This window comes from Gymnodraco acuticeps, unplaced genomic scaffold (assembly GCF_902827175.1).
Source record: "Gymnodraco acuticeps unplaced genomic scaffold, fGymAcu1.1, whole genome shotgun sequence".
NCBI lineage: Eukaryota > Metazoa > Chordata > Actinopteri > Perciformes > Bathydraconidae > Gymnodraco > Gymnodraco acuticeps.
This window is the reverse complement of record NW_022990451.1, coordinates 290,955-311,205: the sequence shown is the minus strand read 5'-3', so window position 1 is coordinate 311,205 and position 20,251 is coordinate 290,955. Positions and strand designations below refer to the sequence as shown.

Genomic DNA, 20,251 nt, shown 5'->3' with positions numbered 1-20,251 from the left:
CATTTTTCAGAAAAAGTGGTAGTTTGTCTGTAAACTGCCCGAAAATGTCACATTTTATTATATTTTTAATGTGTTTCTGGTCCTCTTTCAGTTGAGACAGTGTAGATGAAGGATGTGTCAGGATGTAGAACTCTTGTGTGAACATTGGATAAAGCCAGGTTCATATTCTTGTTTCATGTTGTTGACATATTAGAGTCAAAGGTTTGCACAGAGCGAAATATCTTTGTGTTGCGCCACACATCAGAAAACACTGCATTCAAAAAGTCATTTCCTGCATTGTTCTACTGATAAAGTGTGATATAAATAATGAACAGGCTTTCAGATTGCTGTAGTTCACTAAACAGAGACTTTAACGACATGTTCGGTGTTGAAAATGTCAGAAAAAGTGTTTCTATAATGTTCAATAAAACATGTTATTTTTGCAGCAATTAGCTGAAAAAAAGCCCTTTTTCCGACAAAACAACACGTAGGAAAGAGTCAGATTTGACCAGAAGACAAAAGGGAGTCTGAAATATGTTAGAAATATGCTTTGTCTTAGCTATATTTTCTGCAAAGTGCATATAATGTTATAATCATGAAGCTATGGAACAAAAACTGCCCATCATTCATATTTCAATGCATGAAGTTAAACTTATTACATATTTAATTTGGTTTAATGTTAGAATGACCACCTATGCACGTGATATTCAGTAAGAGTGTTTGCTGCCGTGTTATCATGTGTTTACTCTAATATCAAGGTATTTTCCTCTAGATAGGTACACACACACACACACACACACACACACACACACACACACACACACACACACACACACACACACACACACACACAGCTGAGCTTTAATGAAACACAGAGACCCAGCCGTAATATTACTGTATCATATTATTTTCGAATCAATAATTGTTCAAAATATGATTAATTTTTATTAATTTTTTTAAATAACCATTTTTCCTCCTGGTCTCTCGCGCCCCCCCTGTCATGCCTCTGCGCCCCCCACTTTGAGAACCACTGCCTTAACTCATTTGGGAGTGATTACCCATCAGCCCAGGGGTTAACGTTGCCTTTCCTCTGCACGTTGTTTCTCTTTCAGAAACACAGGGGACTGTTTGTATGATGGGATCACAGACACGCTGCAAACGGTGGCCGCCAAAAAGTCGAGTCCAGTGTCTATGTAGTGTCATTTGTATTTGTTATAGTTTGGGAAGATTGAAAATCGGTAGGGAAAGCCAGCTAAGTCGGTAGGCGGTAGAAACATGTCAAAAGCGGTAGACTACCGGCCAAATCGGTAGCGTTGGCAGGTATGCAAATGTGCCGCCGCACGCAGCACAGACACACAGCTGCTGCCCAGCCGCAGCACCGGAAATGGAACTGCTGGGAGAAAAACTGACTATCAGAGATGTAACGTTATCTTTGATAATATTTCGTCTCCTCCTTTTTCGTCAACGAAAGTAAAGAGAGATTTTGGCAAAGTTTTTATTTAGTAAACTACATTTTCGTCTGGTCACTTTTCGTCAACGATATTGCATGATGATTTCATTACAGTTATTGTTTACTGCCGTCTCGTCATCGTCTCGTTTTAGTCATGGAAAAAAAGGTCGTTGACGAACATATTTCGTCATAGTTTTAGTCAACGAAATTAACACTAACTGAGATGCACATGTGATTGATTTAAAGATGTTGGTAGGAGTGACTCCAGGTTTCTCATCTAGCCGTGGCCAGACCCACCATGTTCTGGGCTCTGCTGAAGATGGCGTAGTACTGTCTGATGAAGACGTCTCCCAGGATCCAGAGGTTGCCTCCTCCATTAACGAAGCCAGTACGGCAGCCATTGGCCTCAGACTGTGGAAAGAGAAGAGTTTCAGATGGAGGGGGAAGTACAAAATAGTGCAGGGCGGATGTATTTCTGTACACCAACCTAGAAACTAGCATCTCCCTGGTTCCCTCAACAACAAGCCAATGGTTTCTTTCCATTAGATAAACTACAGCACGGTCACATGACTTGACATCACCACCGATAAGCTAAAGGTGGCTAATGTTGGGCTATAAAGGAACTACAGCACAGTCACATGACTTCACGTCACCACCGCTAAGCTAAAGGTGGCTAATGTTGGGATATAAAGGAACTACAGCACGGTCACATGACTTCACATCACAACCGCTAAGCTAAAGGTGGCTAATGTTGGGCTATAAAGGAACTACAGCACGGCCACATGACTTCACGTCACCACCGCTAAGCTAAAGGCGGCTAATGTTGGGCTATAAAGGAACTATAGCACGGTCACATGACTTCACGTCACCACCGCTAAGCTAAAGGTGGCTAATGTTGGGATATAAAGGAACTATAGCACGGTCACATGACTTCACGTCACCACCGATAAGCTAAAGGTGGCTAATGTTGGGCTATAAAGGAACTACAGCACAGTCACATGACTTCACGTCACCACCGCTAAGCTAAAGGTGGCTAATGTTGGGATATAAAGGAACTATAGCACGGTCACATGACTTCACATCACAACCGCTAAGCTAAAGGTGGCTAATGTTGGGCTATAAAGGAACTACAGCACGGCCACATGACTTCACGTCACCACCGCTAAGCTAAAGGCGGCTAATGTTGGGCTATAAAGGAACTATAGCACGGTCACATTACTTCACGTCACCACTGATAAGCTAAAGGTGGCTAATGTTGGGATATAAAGGAACTAGACCACGGTCACATGACCTCACGTCACCACCGCTAAGCTAAAGGCGGCTAATGTTGGGCTATAAAGGAACTATAGCACGGTCACATGACTTCACGTCACCACTGATAAGCTAAAGGTGGCTAATGTTGGGCTATAAAGGAACTAGAGCACAGTCACATGACTTCACATCACCACCGCTAAGCTAAAGGCGGTTAATGGTGGACGTGATGACGTTTAGTCGTCTCATTTACACACTTGTTAGCATCCACAATTTTTTTAATTCACCAGTGGGGTATTTACTGACGTATTTTATGTCGTAAAATAAAAATCTCTTCATCTTGTGTTAACCACCAACACAGTTTCACGGCATTTCGTGTTATAGTCACGAAATTAATCTATTGATTCGTGTTCACCAACATGATTTTCGCATTTTTTTTCGAGTCACACAGAACGATATTAAAAGCAATGTAAATAATAACAAATTTGAAGTAAAAATAGATTTAAAAAATACATATTTCAGTATTCTGACACAGAACGAATTTAGAAGCAATGTATTTCTATTGGTAGTATGTTTCGTGCCTGCACCAAATAATAACAAATTAGAAAAAGAGATTTAAAAAAATACAGATTTCAGTATTCTGAGGCTCTGAGTCATTTCTTTTCCTCGCAGACGGCAAAAAAACTCCGACATTTTACAATTTAAAATAAAAGGGATAGGGTTAGGCTTAGGGTAAGATATTGAGTAAGAAAATGTTTTTATGAACCCCACAGCTTCTGGTATTCCAAGACCCGACCGGACAAAAAGACGTGGTGCAGGCACGAAACATACTACCAATAGAAATACATTGCTTTTAAAATCGTTCTGTGTGACACGAAAAAAATTCAAAAATCGTGTTGGTGAACACGAATCAATACATTAAATTAATTTCATGACTATAACACGAAATGCTGTGAGACTGGGTTGTAACCACAGACCTTATTTCAGGCTAACAACCATAAACACGTTAAAAAAACCAGTTACTTTGAGACGAGGGAGGATAGTGGTGCAGAAATTAGTCCTAAAATCCAGAAATGAGTCAGCATTACTGGGTTATACGACTCATTCATGCATCACTAAGGTAAAGTGTCTGGCAGGCAAGCAGAAAATCTTACCCCGCGGACGTAGCCAGAGCCTGGGATGGTGAAGGTCTCTCCGTTGATGTGGAAGGTCACATCAGGCAATTGGGCAATGCTGTTGCAGTTGACCATGTACTGAAGCAAAAGAAAAATGGAGGAAAGAGTTACATTTTGTGTACCGTTCTTTCAACAACAAGAAGCTGCGGGAATATCCTTTAACATTTGGGCACTTACGTCTCCGTTGTTGTTGGTAGCTCCCACTTTGTTGTTGATGTTGTTGCACTGAGGTCCAATAATCAGAGAAGTACCGGTGTCAATGATAGCCTGGCAGCCGCCATTACAGGCCACAACCTCACCATTGACAGTAACACTGAAAGAGAAACAGAACAGCATGCATCAGAACACTTATCCTTACAGCATTACTTTGGTTTTTTGAGATTTCTGGAGGATTTGTGATGCTGCGTTTGTGGTTCTTCACCTGTCCACTGTGATCTGCCAGTACAGCTCGTGGGAGAGGGGGATCCAGGAGATGGGACCAGAATAATGGTTAGGGTCGACGCCACCAAATGTCAACACACTGCCTTTCTGAGAGTCACTGCAAAGACAAGGGAGGACTTACTGAAAAACTGTCTATAAATCACCTGCAGTTTCAGTCTTTTTGTAAGCCGACTTGGAAGTTAGCATCGCAAGTTAGCAATAAAAAGCTAATGGGATTTTGGAATATTGCAGAAAATAGGATCTGAGACAAATAGATGTTCATGATGATGACTTATTTTGATAGATAATCTCCACATATTAATTACAACATACAACACTGTATGAAGACAACAGCTAATGTAAGGCCATATCGATAAGCTAACGTTGGCTAATGTTGGGTGTGATGAAGTTTAGTCGTCTTGTTTAGACACTTGTTAGCAAACGCCATTTTTAAATCCACCAGTGGGTTATATTTTATGTCGTAGAACGAATCGTGAAAATCTCTTCAGCTTGTGCAGACCTTATGTTCAAGCAAACAACCAAAACAAATTAAAAAAACATTTACTTCCAACACTTTATGAAGACAAAAGCTAATGTAAGGCTATATCGATAAGCTAACGTTGGCTAATGTTGGGCGTGATAACGTTTAGTCGTCTCATTTAGACACTTGTTAGCAAATGCCATTTTTAAATCCACCAGTGGGGTATTAAATGATGTATTTTATGTTGTGCAACAAATCGACCTTATTTCAACCAAGCCAACCACCAAAAAACCTTAAAAAAACGATTTACTTCAAGACTACAAGAAGAGGTAAAAAGCTGACTTATTCAATGGTATTAGGATTCATTCCTGCATTAGTCCTCTTGATTTGAATACTGCAAAGTTATTTCTGTGCTTACGAGCTCAGATAGAAGGAGAAAACGTCCTGGTTGACCAGATTCTCCATCATCATGTTGTCGAAGATGGGTGTAGCGTTCGATTCAGCCAGGCGAGGGTACGCCAGGCCGAGGATTCCGTCAGCGTGCATGTACTGCAAGAAGTCAGCTTCAGACTGACTCAGGCCGATGATCTGGTTATTCACAGCGAGACCACCCACCTGAGAAACACAGAACACAGGGATTAAAAACACTCTCAAATTACAACAGGATCATTTGATTTTGCTAATCAACAGAGATGGTAAAAGTACAGACATCCTTTCCTCAAGTAGAAGTAGAGATACTCGTGTTTCAAAATACTCTGGTGAAAGTAGAAGTACTGACTAAACTTCTTTACTCAAGTGAAAGTAAAGAGGCTTTGAAATGTACTTCAGTAGAAAGTACCCATAGCTAGCAGCTGTTTTAAAGAGTACCTGACCTCCCTTTATATTAATAGAACAATAATGTCATTGTTAGCTAATGAATGTTTCCATGCTGAACAACGGCAACATGACAACGTTTCCATTGGTCCCTCTTCTTTAGAGAAGACCAGGAAATGATGGATACACGGATCGTGTTCAAATCAATAGGCACGCAATGACTCTAAAGAATAATGATCACGCATCAAACACACATTCAGACTAAAGGAACCAGCTGTTTGGGAAATGAGAGAAGTAGAAAGTACAGGTATTTGTGTTCAACATGTAAGAAGTAGAAAGTACAAGTATTTGAGTTCAACATGTAAGAAGTAGAAAGTACAGGTATTTGGGTTCAACATGTAAGAAGTAGAAAGTACAGGTATTTGAGTTCAACATGTAAGAAGTAGAAAGTACAGGTATTTGGGTTCAACATGTAAGAAGTAGAAAGTACAGGTATTTGAGTTCAACATGTAAGAAGTAGAAAGTACAGGTATTTGAGTTCAACATGTAAGAAGTAGAAAGTACAGGTATTTGGGTTCAACATGTAAGAAGTAGAAGGTACAGGTATTTGTGTTCAACATGTAAGAAGTAGAAAGTACAGGTATTTGAGTTCAACATGTAAGAAGTAGAAAGTACAGGTATTTGAGTTCAACATGTAAGAAGTAGAAAGTACAGGTATTTGGGTTCAACATGTAAGAAGTAGAAAGTACAGGTATTTGAGTTCAACATGTAAGAAGTAGAAAGTACAGGTATTTGAGTTCAACATGTAAGAAGTAGAAAGTACAGGTATTTGAGTTCAACATGTAAGAAGTAGAAAGTACAGGTATTTGGGTTCAACATGTAAGAAGTAGAAAGTACAGGTGTTTGAGTTCAACATGTAAGAAGTAGAAAGTGCAGGTATTTGAGTTCAACATGTAAGAAGTAGAAAGTACAGGTATTTGTGTTCAACATGTAAGAAGTAGAAAGTACAGGTATTTGTGTTCAACATGTAAGAAGTAGAAAGTACAGGTATTTGTGTTCAACATGTAAGAAGTCAAAGTAAAAAGTCGTCAGAAAAATAAGTAGTGGAGTAAAGTACTGATACCAGAAATATGTACTTAAGTACAGTAAGTATTTGTACTCCACTACTTCCCACCTCTGCTAATCAAGTAAAAAAGGTTGTGCAACACATAAATAGGACACTTCAGCCCAACAGAAATTCAGTTTACCTTCATTGTTAAACATGTGAACTGTAAACTAATTTTACATTTTCAAATACGTAGTGTGAGTGATTTCTTTAAATTTCTTACGGTCACAGTGTCGTATCCCAGGAATCCGGTCATGCTGCCGGTGCCGTACTGGATGTTGAGAGCATGGCCGTTGTTTCTGAAAGTGCTGCTGTTGCCAGGGTTAAACTTGTTGTGGTTGTCTATAAAGAACAGATGTTGGACACAAATGTTACAATGCTTGTCTGATAAAGTGTATATTTATAAATAAAAAAAAGTAAAGCAAATGGCATTGACCTCTTGTTTTCAATCTAGTTTAATGGACTGCCAATATTAACCTATGATCTGCAATCTAAACTTTTAACCCACCTAACAAAAACTTTCTCAGAACATCAGAGATAAGGGCTGTATAACAACAAGAAAAAATGTGGATTTTCTCTGACATTAAAGTTGTACAATTACGGCCTCTAGGACTAAACCCTAACCCTAACAACTCGCTCTGGATCTCTACTACCACATCTTTAAAGACTATCAGATCCATCCTTCCTTACTTATTGGATTTAGGTGTGATCTGGTCCTTCCTCATTTCAATATTTATCATGTCATCAACCCCTTGTTTCCTCAGGGACCGTGTTGCTCATCTGAGATTACCTTTGCTTTCATAGACGCTAATAAATGCATGAAGAGTTCTACGTACTGCAGGCGATGCTGTTGCAGTAAATGGAGGGAATCCACAGGTTGGAGGATCCGGTGTCGAAGATGACCCTGAAGGTTTGAGGAGGATTCCCGATGGAGATGATGCCAGAGTAAGCCAGCTGGAGAGGAAGAGGACACAATGGGAACCTTAGCTTTCTTTATCAAAGTTAATCTGTTAAAGGTCCCCTATACTGTTTATCATCAATATATCACAGGTCTCAGATATATACAGAACCTGTCTCTGATTGGCTGGAACACCAAACAGATCATTGCAGCATTACCCATAATCCCCTCTGTCTCAGCCCTGTTTCCAAAGTGCTGATTCTCTGTCTGTTACTTCAGATGAAAATAAGGAGCCCCTCCCCACGCCCCTCTGAGAGACATTTGGTTACAAAGAACTCAATGGTGCTCTAGGAGGAGATTCAGGTGATAAGGGGGGGGGGGGTTACCTTGCTTGGTGATTGGCTAATGGTTACACAAGACAAAACATCGTTATGACATCATAAAGTGGCCAAAATCTGATCAGCTCATTTTCAGACAGGTTTTTATAGAAATGGATCAAAAAGAGAGAGAATCTTTGTTCCTGAAACTTTCAGAGTCTCTTTCCACAGAGGGGACACATGTTGATGTAGAAGAGACATGAAGAAGAGGGGACACATGTTGATGTAGAAGAGACATGAAGAAGAGGGGACACATGTTGATGTAGAAGAGACATGAAGAAGAGGGGACACATGTTGATGTAGAAGAGACATGAAGAAGAGTGGACACATGTTGATGTAGAAGACACATGAAGAAGAGGGGACACATGTTGATGTAGAAGAGACATGAAGAAGAGGGGACACATGTTGATGTAGAAGAGACATGAAGAAGAGGGGACACATGTTGATGTAGAAGAGACATGAAGAAGAGGGGACACATGTTGATGTAGAAGAGACATGGAGAAGAGGGGACACATGTTGATGTGGAAGAGACATGAAGAAGAGGGGACACACGTTGATGAAGAAGAGACATGAAGAAGAGGGGACACATGTTGATGTAGAAGAGACATGAAGAAGAGGGGACACATGTTGATGTAGAAGAGACATGGAGAAGAGGGGACACATGTTGATGTAGAAGAGACATGGAGAAGAGGGGACACATGTTGATGTGGAAGAGACATGAAGAAGAGGGGGACACATGTTGATGTAGAAGAGACATGAAGAAGAGGGGACACATGTTGATGTAGAAGAGACATGGAGAAGAGGGGACACATGTTGATGTGGAAGAGACATGAAGAAGAGGGGACACATGTTGATGTAGAAGAGACATGAAGAAGAGGGGACACATGTTGATGTAGAAGAGACATGGAGAAGAGGGGACACATGTTGATGTGGAAGAGACATGAAGAAGAGGGGACACATGTTGATGTAGAGGAGAGATGAAGAAGAGGGGACACATGTTGATGAAGAAGAGACATGAAGAAGAGGGGACACATGTTGATGTAGAAGAGACATGAAGAAGAGGGGACACATGTTGATGTAGAAGAGACATGAAGAAGAGGGGACACATGTTGATGTTGAAGAGACATGAAGAAGAGGGGACACATGTTGATGTAGAAGAGACATGAAGAAGAGGGGACACATGTTGATGTAGAAGATACATGAAGAAGAGGGGACACATGTTGATGTAGAAGAGACATGAAGAAGAGGGGACACATGTTGATGTAGAAGAGACATGAAGAAGTGGATTTTGTCTACATAATAGGTGACCTTTAAATCTTCAGCAGCTGTTACTCACATCAGCGTCGTTGGTCATGGACTCGATGCCGACAGCTAATTTATCGTCAAACTTGGCCATGGGGTTGTACGGGTATTTGGGACGGTATTCCTCCCAAAGACCTTGCTCTTCCAGGATCTCCCTCGCTGTCATACCCTTCTCCAGAGAAAGGCTGTGAAAAACCAACGGGAGACACTTTCATTTGGTTTCACAGGTTTTATTATCATATGCACAAAGCTACAGTGTAGAAATGGCAATGCAATTCTTCTGACCTGAGCTCCTCCTACCATGCATGCAACATATATGATAAAATACAAAAATACAAATTGTGCAAGATGTCGATATACATGAACCCTGCAATGCACCAACTGGAGACACTTTCATTTTGTTTTCTACGAGGTTTTTGCATGTTTCCTTCATCGTCAACGTTGTAGTGATCACTGATTGAAACATAATTCACTCATGGAACTACAGGTCGGGGGTATTGCTCCGCACGGACACATTTGTTGACTGTACCTCCTGTGTACTTACTGTGTGCCCTTCTTTCTTCTTTCTCTTCTCTTCCCGGGCTCCGACCCAACAACATGTTCCCTGGCAGAGGCTCCGGGGCCGACGACATCGTCTAACGGCTAGTGGCTTACAGCTAACGGCCGTCAACAACGGCTAACAGCTAACGGCTAAAGGCTAACGACGACAGCTAACGGCTAGCAGCTAACGCCGACTGACAGCTAACTGCTAGCAGCTAACGACTGACTTCATCCATCTGTCAACATCCAACTGTTAACCCTTTTTTTCTGGTGCCTGAGCGGAGGTTCGACCAAGTCTGGTCGACCTCGTGTGGACCCTCTCACTGTTTCACCACCTCGACGGCGGTTTCAGACGTCGCCCACGCTTTCGACAGCACCTGGGTGGCGCACTTCTGGACCCCGTCTCCCCTCGACTTGGCAGCGGCTTCGGACGTCGCCCACACTTTTGACAGCGCCTGGGTGGCGCACTTCTGGACCCCGTCTCCCCTCTTCTTGGCAGCGGCTTCGGACGTCGCCCACGCTTTTGACAGCGCCTGGATGGCGCACTTCTGGACCCCGTCTCCCCTCGCCTTGGCAGCGGCTTCGGACGTCGCCCACGCTTTCGACAGCACCTGGGTGGCGCACTTCTGGACCCCGTCTGGCCTCTCCCCTGTCCACGGCTCCTTCCTCCCGGGGATACTGCTCCTGCCCCCAGGGATACCGCTCCATCCTTCCGGGGACTTCATGCCCGCCGCCGCTGTGCCTTCACCTGCGGCCGGGCAGCGCTCCTCCCTCCCCACGTTGCAGCACAGCAACCCAGCTTTCTACGGCTGGCGGATGTTGTCTTCATTCGCCACGATGCCTACCACGGCCCCCTGCGGCCCCCTTACGATGGCCCGTACCATGGCCCGGCCCCCACACAACGGTGGGGAGGCCCTCGTCCTTGTAGGGGCTCCTACCCTCTCCTGCGTCCCCCTTCCGACGGCACGTTCCATGCTCCGGCCCTCGCTTGCGGCCCCACCCTCCTCGGCCCCTGTGGTGCTTCCTCCCGGACACGTGGATTGTGTCCATGGTTGAATTCTGGGGGGGCTTGTGTAGTGATCACTGATTGACACATAATTCACTCATGGAACTACAGGTTGGGAGTATTGTTCCGCACGGACACATTTGTTGACTGTACCTCCTGTGTACTTACTGTGTGCCCTCCTTTCTTCTTTCTCTTCTCTTCCCGGGCTCCGACCCAACAACATGTGCATTTCTGCTGCTCAATAAAGCTAGCTTTGTACCTTCATTGCACCGCCTCCGACTCTCTTCTCTCGGCACTACAACGTTAACAATCTTCACTTCTTGTTTTCAATTTAATTTAATGAACTGCCAATATTAATCTTGTAATCTAGATATTGGAAAAACTAAACGGAGACTGCCATTGATGAGATTACGTTGGTTTTCGTGTTTACCGTTTTATTTTGAAGCTTTCTTCCCGTAGTCTGTTTTTACTTCCTGTCTTTGTGGGTTTTCCCGCCTGTTTTGTTAGACTCTCCCGCTGTTATTAGTTCAACTTGTTCCCCATAGAGAGGCAAAGTCCCTCCCTTTCCGGTGGACCTCCATGGGACCTTATTTCGGAAAAATTATGTATTGAAGTCAATGGCGAGAGAAACGTTATCTTTCGATCCCGTTTGAATTGTGCCACAAATTACACATATGATGTTTGTCAATTTAAAAGATAATTTTGCAAGTAAAAAAAAAAATGTTTTGCCGTAGAACTGTGAAGTGTAAGAGTCGGTGAGGGCTGATAATTTATTCCGGGAAATTACTCAGACCTACTAATTGACCTAACCGAAGTTATTGGGTCTATGTAAGTTTACTGCTTGGCTCAGATCCACCAACATCAGCAAGATCTCACCTCTATTAACTCCCCGAAGAACCAGGTTCAATTAACTGCTGTCTCAATTCAGAAAACTCTCTTAAATCTGTTTAAGCGATCCCGAAGGATTTTGATATCAGTAAATGAGGTGTGGCCCTACCTAAGTGTGAGTGTGGCAGGGTGCAATCTTACCTTTGAAGCAGGAGAGGAGAGCACAGATGTCTTTTAAGTTATCCCAATCCAAAAGGTGGGATCAGTTTATTTGAAGAAAAATAGGTCCAAACTAATACAGGGTTTTTACCTTCTCTCTTTACAACATTATAATCATACTAAACCTATCATGCTGTGATCATGTTCTAATATGAAACTTTAATTCACAGTTTTACATTTATTACCATCATTTGTAACTTCAACTGCCCCATTCAGTTGTGACATTTAAAATCTCCCGATAGAATTTAGAGGCATTTCCTCATAAAAGATCGGTGATAATAAAAAGCACATTCAAACTTTCATTCACCAAAACTGTTCATTTTCTCATTTCGACATTCCTATACTTCAACTAGTCCCGCATGAATTCGGAGGGCCTTTCCTCACAGGTCGCAGGGTACTAACATTCAACAAACATCAATTCATTCCACAATTCAATTCATTCCACAATTCACATTCGTATATTTCAACTAGTCCAGCATGAATTCGGAGGGACTTTCCTCATAGGTCGCAGGGTACTAACATTCAACAAACATCAATTCATTCCACAATTCACATTCGTATACTTCAACTAGTCCCGCATGAATTCGGAGGGCCTTTCCTCACAGGTCGCAGGGTACTAACATTCAACAAACATCAATTCATTCCACTCATTTCACAAAGAAAATTCACTCAGCTTTCAACAAAGAAAATCGAGAGATATTTACCAAGTTTGAGAGAACCTTACCGAGAGCTATTAACCCAGCTCTGAGGGACAGAGCTTTTACCGGGAGAGAGTATACCAGGGGAACCCCCCCCCCCCCCCCCCTCTCTCGCTCTCTCCAAAAAGAAAGCTCCTCTCCATCCGCCAGTGTCTTTATGCTCGAAAACAGGATAGAAAAACCTAAGACACCTCCTCCATACCCATATTTGTGGAAACTGGGCATGGCCTCTGATGTACAGGACTGGACATGACCAGACATATTCTATTGGCTATGGCATAAGACACACCTTCCCATGTTTGTGTAAAAAGGACATGACCCCTGCAGGACTTGCAAAATATTATTCTCGGCTATGACATCACCAACTTTTTGAGGCCTCAATGTATATCTCCTTAAGTCAGGAGCCCCCCTCCCTGTGTACTGCTGTGAGAGGAGAGGGAAGAAACTGTCTCTCCCTTATCAGTGACACCCATAAACCACTACAGGCCCCACACTCGACCCAACAAAGTGGTTTGTTAAGTCGAGTGTAAGGCCTGCAATGGTCCATGGGTGTCACCTATACTGTAAATATAGAAAATCATAACATATGAAACATTTTCATTGTAGGTTATTCAAGAATATAATTGATTATAACTAACTTTCGTTTTAATTATTCAACCTGATATGGAGATCTCAACAGAAGTAAGACTTTTTTTTTGTGTGAAACCGCTCAATGAACTACATCTCTGGTCTCGCACAACAACACACGTCACCAAGATGGCCGTCACTACTGTCTTGCCAAACAAGGGATTGACTACCCTCACTATCACCACAATGAAACACGTCCAGAAGAATGTCATGCAAAGTAGGGATGTCCCGATCACCTTTTTTTGCTCCCGATCCGATTCCGATCATTTGATTTTGACAATCTGCCGATACCGATTTTTCCCGATCCGATCTTTATGCAATGCATTAAGAGAAAGAAAAGGTAACAGATAACGGCTGGTCATCCAACGCGATGAATTCAGCGATCTTGGCTGTTATTTGTTTGGCCTTTTCACTGTTCTGGGGCAGTTTCTCTTTCCTTTTAAAAGTCTCTGAAAGTGTCGGTTGTTTCAGTGCCGTTACCTGAGTGGCCGCTGTGTACTCGCCGTGTTGTTGGTGTTTGTTTATCAGGTGGCGTATTAGATTGGTCGTGTTGAACGTAGCTCTGTTCTTTCCACCACGCGGAACCTCCGCCTTGCAAACATTGCATCTGGCTGTTACACTGCCTTCGCTTTCAATTTCATAATACTTCCAAACTCCTGACATTTTCTCTGTCTCGACTCCCGAGTCACCAGCTGAACGTAGCCTCTTGTTAGCTGCTACTATTAGACACTGCGCCCACTCTGTTCCCAGCTTTGAGAGGAATAAGCAACTAGGTCTGAAAACAAGCCCAAAAGAAGCAACACATACATGATGTTGTGTCATTTTAAACCAAAGCTAAGGCCACAGGATGACTTTAAGACGTGAACATGGTCATTTTTATTTTGTAACATTAAATAAAATAATACAAATATTTTATAAAAAAAAAAAAATTCCCGATCCCCGATTTTTTTCTCCCGATTCCGATCTTTTGAAAATCACGTGATCTGCTCCGATCCCCGATCACGTGATCAGATCGGGACATCTCTAATGCAAAGCTGCCTGCCTACCTGCCTTCCTTCGATTCTCCCTGAACTGCCTGATCTTTTTAATGTTCAATGTTAACCATTTGTGCAGATAGCATGAAGTAATAAAAGATTGCCGATGCTAATGTAGCATTAGCATGTCTCCCTCGGGGGCATCTGGGCTTAAAGGTGTATTATAGAATGATCACACCGGTGTGACAGTAGTCTTCAAAGGGTTCACGAAATATGACTACGACTCTACTGTTTAACACTTTGGTTAACTTAATGTAACTTCATGTTAAGGCTAATTAAAATGACAAGGCTAAGCCGGCTGTAATGCTGACTAACGTGCTTGCTACTAGCTAGGTAGCTAACTTGATCCAGCCACTCCTGGTCCTTTCATCAGACAGGAAGCGAAAGAACAAGTAAGACCCATTGCTGGTATGATTACAGCCTGGTACTAAGCACACAGGCATCTTGTTAAAGTTATCTTAGCTATCTCTTATATTTAGTGGAGGAAAACAATTATGACATCACTTACGCGACTCTGGGATTTGTAGTCTTTCTAGTTGCGTATTAATCATAGTCTAATATTTCAACAGTTTTACGACAAACTTTGACTTTTTTGACACGGAAATTATTTTTTAAGATTGACAAACATCATATATGTAATTTATGGCACAATTCAAACGGGATCGAAAGATAATCTTTCTCTCCCCATTGACTTCAATACATAATTGTTCCGAAATAAAGTCCCATGGGGCGGAAGTAGATAGATGGGACTTCGTCTCTATTAGCTCTGCAAACACTGGCACCTTTAGTTTTGCTTGTATTAAAGGTCCCATGTCATGGCCATTTCTACTGATCATAATTCCATAGTTGAGGTCTACTAGAATAGATTTAAATTGTGCAATTTTCCAAAATCACATTGGTTTCTCATCCAGCATCTCTGTATAGTATGTGTATTCACTCTCTGTCCTAAACGGCTTGTTGGAGCTCCTGCCCCCCCCCCCTCCCTGTGAGCCCAGTGTGCTCTGATTTGTCGGGACGTTGCCAGGCTCGTTGCTGCGAGGAGCGGACAGATTTCCGGGTCAGCGATACAGCGAGAACAAGCTAAACTCATCCTAAGCACACACAAACACTCACAGCCGAAGTAAAAACAATAAGTGTGGCTTGATATTGAGTAAGAAAAAGGTTTATAACGCTGTGAGTCAATGGGTCTGCGGAGAGCATTTCTCCGCCATCCCAACTCGTCTATTACCAGCGTTCAGGGACTCCCTGTTAGTTAACCAAGGGATCCTGGTGTGTGAGGTGCACCGCGGATTGGTCAATTTGGGCCAATCCGGTCATTTGTTGTTGATTTGGGTGTTCACACGTCACAGAACCCACGAAGCACAAAATGGAGAATGAGAAATGTCCAACGAGGCGTTCTGGGGCAGCATAGACAGGTATTTTCTGTGTTAGAGTTGTACTCGCTACAGGGTGTACTTTGAGGGTTTTTGACTCTGCAGACCGTTCCATGCATAAAAACCTTCATAACACAAGGGGATGGGTAATAACCAGAAAAGCATGACATGGGACCTTTAAGTCCTGCTTCTCTGTTTAATGTTGTTCTTATTGTTGTTTGTTGTTTTCAGGAAGTTATGTTCTGGTTTGCTTTGCCTTGTCTAGACCAAGAAACAAATAAAAGTATTTTCTGTTATACGTTCCTTTGTCCTGCGTTTGGGTCCAACCTACGCCACTACCAGAGGTGGGAGAAGTACTCAGATGTTGTACTTGAGTAAAAGTAGAAGTACTCAGATCGTGTACTTGAGTAATAGTAGAAGTACTCAGATATTGTACTTGAGTAATAGTAGAAGTACTCAGATCTTGTACTTGAGTAAAAGTAGAAGTACTCAGATCTTGTACTTAGTAATAGTAGAAGTACTCAGAACTTGTACTTGAGTAAAAGTAGAAGTACTCAGATCTTGTACTTAGTAAAAGTAGAAGTACCAGAGTGTAGGAATATTCTGTTAAAGTAAAAGTCCTGCATTCAAAATGTTCCTCAAGTAAAAGTAGAAAAGTATTCTCATCAAAATATAGTGAAAGTAGCGACAGTAAAAGTAGTGATTGTGCAGATTGGTCCATTTCAGAATAATATATATGATATGTTTTATAATGATTGATCATGAAAGTGTTCTCAAAGCTGGTAAAGGTGCAGCTAGTTTGAAGTACTTTGTATACTGCAGGGTAGCTGGTGGATTTACTCCAGGTGGAACTAAAGTCTGATTTAACACTTGATTATATTTCACATCATTCATCCACATCTGTGAAGTAACTAAAGGTATTAAATACATGTAGTGGAGGAAAAGTACACCATTTACCCCTGAACTGTAGTGGAGTAGAAGTACAAGTAGCATACAAATTGTACTTAAGTGCAGTACTTGAGTAAATGTACTTAGTTAGTTCCCACCTCTGGACACTACCCATGTCAGTATTTTACAAAATAACATGGACCGAGCTGAAAGGAAGGACTTACTGGAAGAGGCACTCGGACAGGGCCACCACGGCACACAGAACAAAGGCACGCTGCATTTTCACGGCTTGGTTATCAACTGCAAGAAAAGGAGGTTATTTCACCAAAAAATCTCTTCACAGAAACACTGAAACTGAAATACTGCAGCAGCCATAAAGCGCAGTAAACTCACCTTATGACTCCAAAGACTTGAGTGCCTACACACAGCTTCACATCCTCTTTTATACAAATGCACTAACATTTTAGCATTACACTTTGATAAGGCAGCAGAGCACACACATAAGTGAAGATAAGAAATGGAACAGGTAATCATTGACCTCAAGAAAAGTAAAGTTAGGAAAACAAACTTTTGATTAAAGCTTGCACGACTTTTTCCTCTCGCAATGTCAAAAGGTGATGCAAATAAAACTAAGATGCAGTTTTACTACATATTCAACTGTTTCACACTTTGTTTTTATAAAATATATACATATTTATACCCCATTTGTTATTATTTTCAGAAAAAAAAATGAAAAGAAAATAATTATTTCAGTACACCGTCGTGTACACCGTCGTGATAAATATAAATATGTTTAATTCATTTTGTTAATATGCCTAGATTGCCTACTCTCAAAGTCATGTAATATATTATTGAGACAATTATATAATACATTAACCGTGCTTTACCTGAACCTCATCCTGACACTAGAGAGGACGGCAGGGTTAGACGCGTTCACACCGGAGTACTTTTCCCGGTACTTTTCCCGTTTAGTTCCGTTAGTGCCTGGAATTTTGAGTTCACACCAAAAAGAGTACTTAGTTCCGAGAACTTTTACCCCCACGTTTAGTGCCTGTTAGAGAGGTGGTAATATCCTGGGGAGAAAAAAGTACCAATTTCGATTGGCTGGGCGAATTGCAAACCACGCCCCGTAAAATTCTGAAAAGTTTTGTGAAGCCGCTTTTGTATTTGCTGGCATTATTATCATTAGCCCCACGCACCAACGGAGAGAGAATAACTTTTGGCAACACAAAATAAAACATGGGAGCGGTGGAGATGAGGAGGTGTCGGCGTTCTGGCGATTTACTCAGCAGCTTCTACTGAAGCCATTCCCCAACTCCGGGGACTTCCGGTGGCAGTATACGCCGTGAAGTTGTTTGCGGCCTGCCAGTAAACTCAAAGCAGAAGAAGAAAAAGTGACGTCAGCGGCTTCATTTGCCTAATCTTCCCTCAGGGAACTTATTCCGGTATGAACGCGATCTGTACTTAGTTCCATGGGGGTACTAAGCAGTGGTGTAGTGGGCGTTGGACGCGGGGGTACGCCGTACCCCCACTTATTTGGAGCATGATCTTTTTTTTAATAGTCTAATAAATATAAAATCATTGCCAGTCTTATCGTGTGTATGTGTTGTAATAATGACAAAAACATAATACATTTCACAGTAATGGCCTATAATAAAAAATAAAAACGATTTCCTTCAAAAATTATGATTCGTCATCACGCTCGTGACCCCGCGGTGAGCTGGCCGTGGGTGTGTCACTGACACACCCACGGCCAGCTCACCACCCGCCGATTTTGCGGCAGCTCTTTCCCTCAAGAACACTAACGAAAAAGCTCTATAATGGAAGGAAAACGTTTTTTACTTGACTTCTTTTCTAAAAAGAATATAATTCACAAGAAGAAAGAGGCTAGCAGCACCGAAGCTACAAGTACTACATCATCAGAAGAGCCGCCTAAAGACGTGAATAATGCAAGCTAACGTGCACGTTAGCTGCGCTAGCAACGTTCCCCTGGCTATCTCAAGTTCACCTTTCCCCGAGGTATGGACGGAGGACATGTGGCAGAGGAAACAAGAGGCTACCCGTGGACTGCAAAGCTGGGAAACTGGGCTGCTGTTTATCCATTTAGGATTTATCAGTCTTCAAAACGCAAGGTGTGTGTGTGTGTGTGTGTGTGTGTGTGTGTGTGTGTGTGTGTGTGTGTGTGTGTGTGTGTGTGTGTGTGTGTGTGTGTGTGTGTGTGTGTGTGTGTGTGTGTGTGTGTGTGTGTGTGTGTGTGTGTGTGTGTGTGTGTGTGTGTGTGTGTGTGTGTGTGTGTGTGTGTAGCAGCGCTGTCTGCTTATTTGCAATGTAGGCTAGGCCTAATCAGAATAATTTCAAGTCCAGATTCAATGTTTGCATTAGTAGGCTATATTTTTCGTTTCGTTTATTTAATAAGTTAATTTCAGGACAACTTTGGGAATTTTGTTTGTTTGTTATGAGTTTTAAATAGATTTTGAAAGTGGAGATAGAGAGAAGCAGCGCTGTCTGCTTAGTTGTAGCTTATGCAATTTAGGCCTATAAATTGTTGTAACTTATGTGCCAGTGTGTCCATGGTTTTGAGTCTATGTGTGTGTTGAGCGCAGCGCCGTCTGCTTTTTGAAGTACAGTAACTAAAGTAGGACTAAGCATACCGGTAGTTTCTGTGGACCTGTCTGCCCGTTTCGTGAGTGCAATGCGCGCGTGCGCACTTGTGTGGCATTGTTTGGGATGACCTAATTAAAATAGCGTCCCCCCAGTAAAAAAATCCCCACTACACCACTGGTACTAAGTGCTGGGAACTAAGTACGGCAAAGTACTTGGTGTGAAAATAGTAATTTCCCGTATTCAGTGAATGCAACAGAGGCAAGATACCAGACCAACTAGAGAGTTGAATGGAAATAAACATCTGTCTTATTGACTGACATGTACCTATCCTGTGAGCTGTGACAATGTTTCAAATAAACTGTCAGTCGGACTCAGAGTTTTTGAAGATGGACATAAGACATTTTTTTCTCACACAACAACCCCAGAGCCACCACTTGAGCCAGATAAACAAGGCATGTAAATGTCAGTAAACTTCCAAGTCATGCGAACATGTAAGCAACGCATAAATTACAGCTAGGTTGACGTTACTTTGAATCGCGGGGGTAAGCTAAACCGTTAGCAAGTAGCTATAGCTAGCCAGATATATCAAATAAACACTTTGTCATACAATCTAAATGTAATGTTTTTTAGCGTTACCTGGTGATTTCAAAGAAAGCTCTCTGGGAAATGTTGACTTACTGTTCGACATGAAGCTAGAAGCTACCTTACAGTACACAGTTGATCCGGAGTCCTGTCCAGTTAAAGTATTTCATAGTTAGTTTAGCTAAGCATCAACGAAGATATGGATGTTATGTGACAGTATTTCTGAGAAAAAGTCAGCTGAAATGGTGGCATGCCACTGCTTTACGTGTGGACAGCATGTATTTGCAGCAGTAAATGTGGCTGTTTGGCCAATGACGTTGCCATAACAACACCTGAATTTAAATGTGCAACCTCTTTTTGCATGAAATTATAATTCTTCTGAATGATATTCCTATTGGCAGCTAGTTTCTATGTGAACATTATGAGATGGACAGCCAGAGAGAATAAATGAATAACAGTTATGAAATACTATATGACAGTAAAACAAGAATACAGTTTAAAAGGGGAGGGATTTGTAAAATATCCATAAAGAAAAATCTGTTTACAGTTCTGTTTCATATGGGTGTTGAGAGATGTATCCATAGATCTTTTAATGCACCAG

At 41.9% G+C, this 20,251-nt stretch overlaps 1 protein-coding gene across 1 annotated transcript; it reads right to left on the bottom strand.

The window, feature by feature from the left end:
* Positions 1–1,660: 1,660 nt before the first annotated feature.
* Positions 1,661–19,841, bottom strand: LOC117552356 (pepsin A-like). The gene is made up of 10 exons (XM_034225735.1): positions 19,747–19,841; positions 16,689–16,764; positions 9,286–9,436; positions 7,511–7,628; positions 6,898–7,016; positions 5,175–5,371; positions 4,277–4,393; positions 4,033–4,168; positions 3,835–3,933; positions 1,661–1,840 (listed from the first exon to the last, which is right to left on the bottom strand). The coding sequence occupies exons 1-10, from the start codon at positions 19,754–19,756 to the stop codon at positions 1,703–1,705; spliced, it is 1,161 nt and encodes a 386-aa protein (XP_034081626.1). The 5' UTR covers positions 19,757–19,841; the 3' UTR covers positions 1,661–1,702.
* Between the last annotated feature and the right edge of the window lie 410 nt (positions 19,842–20,251).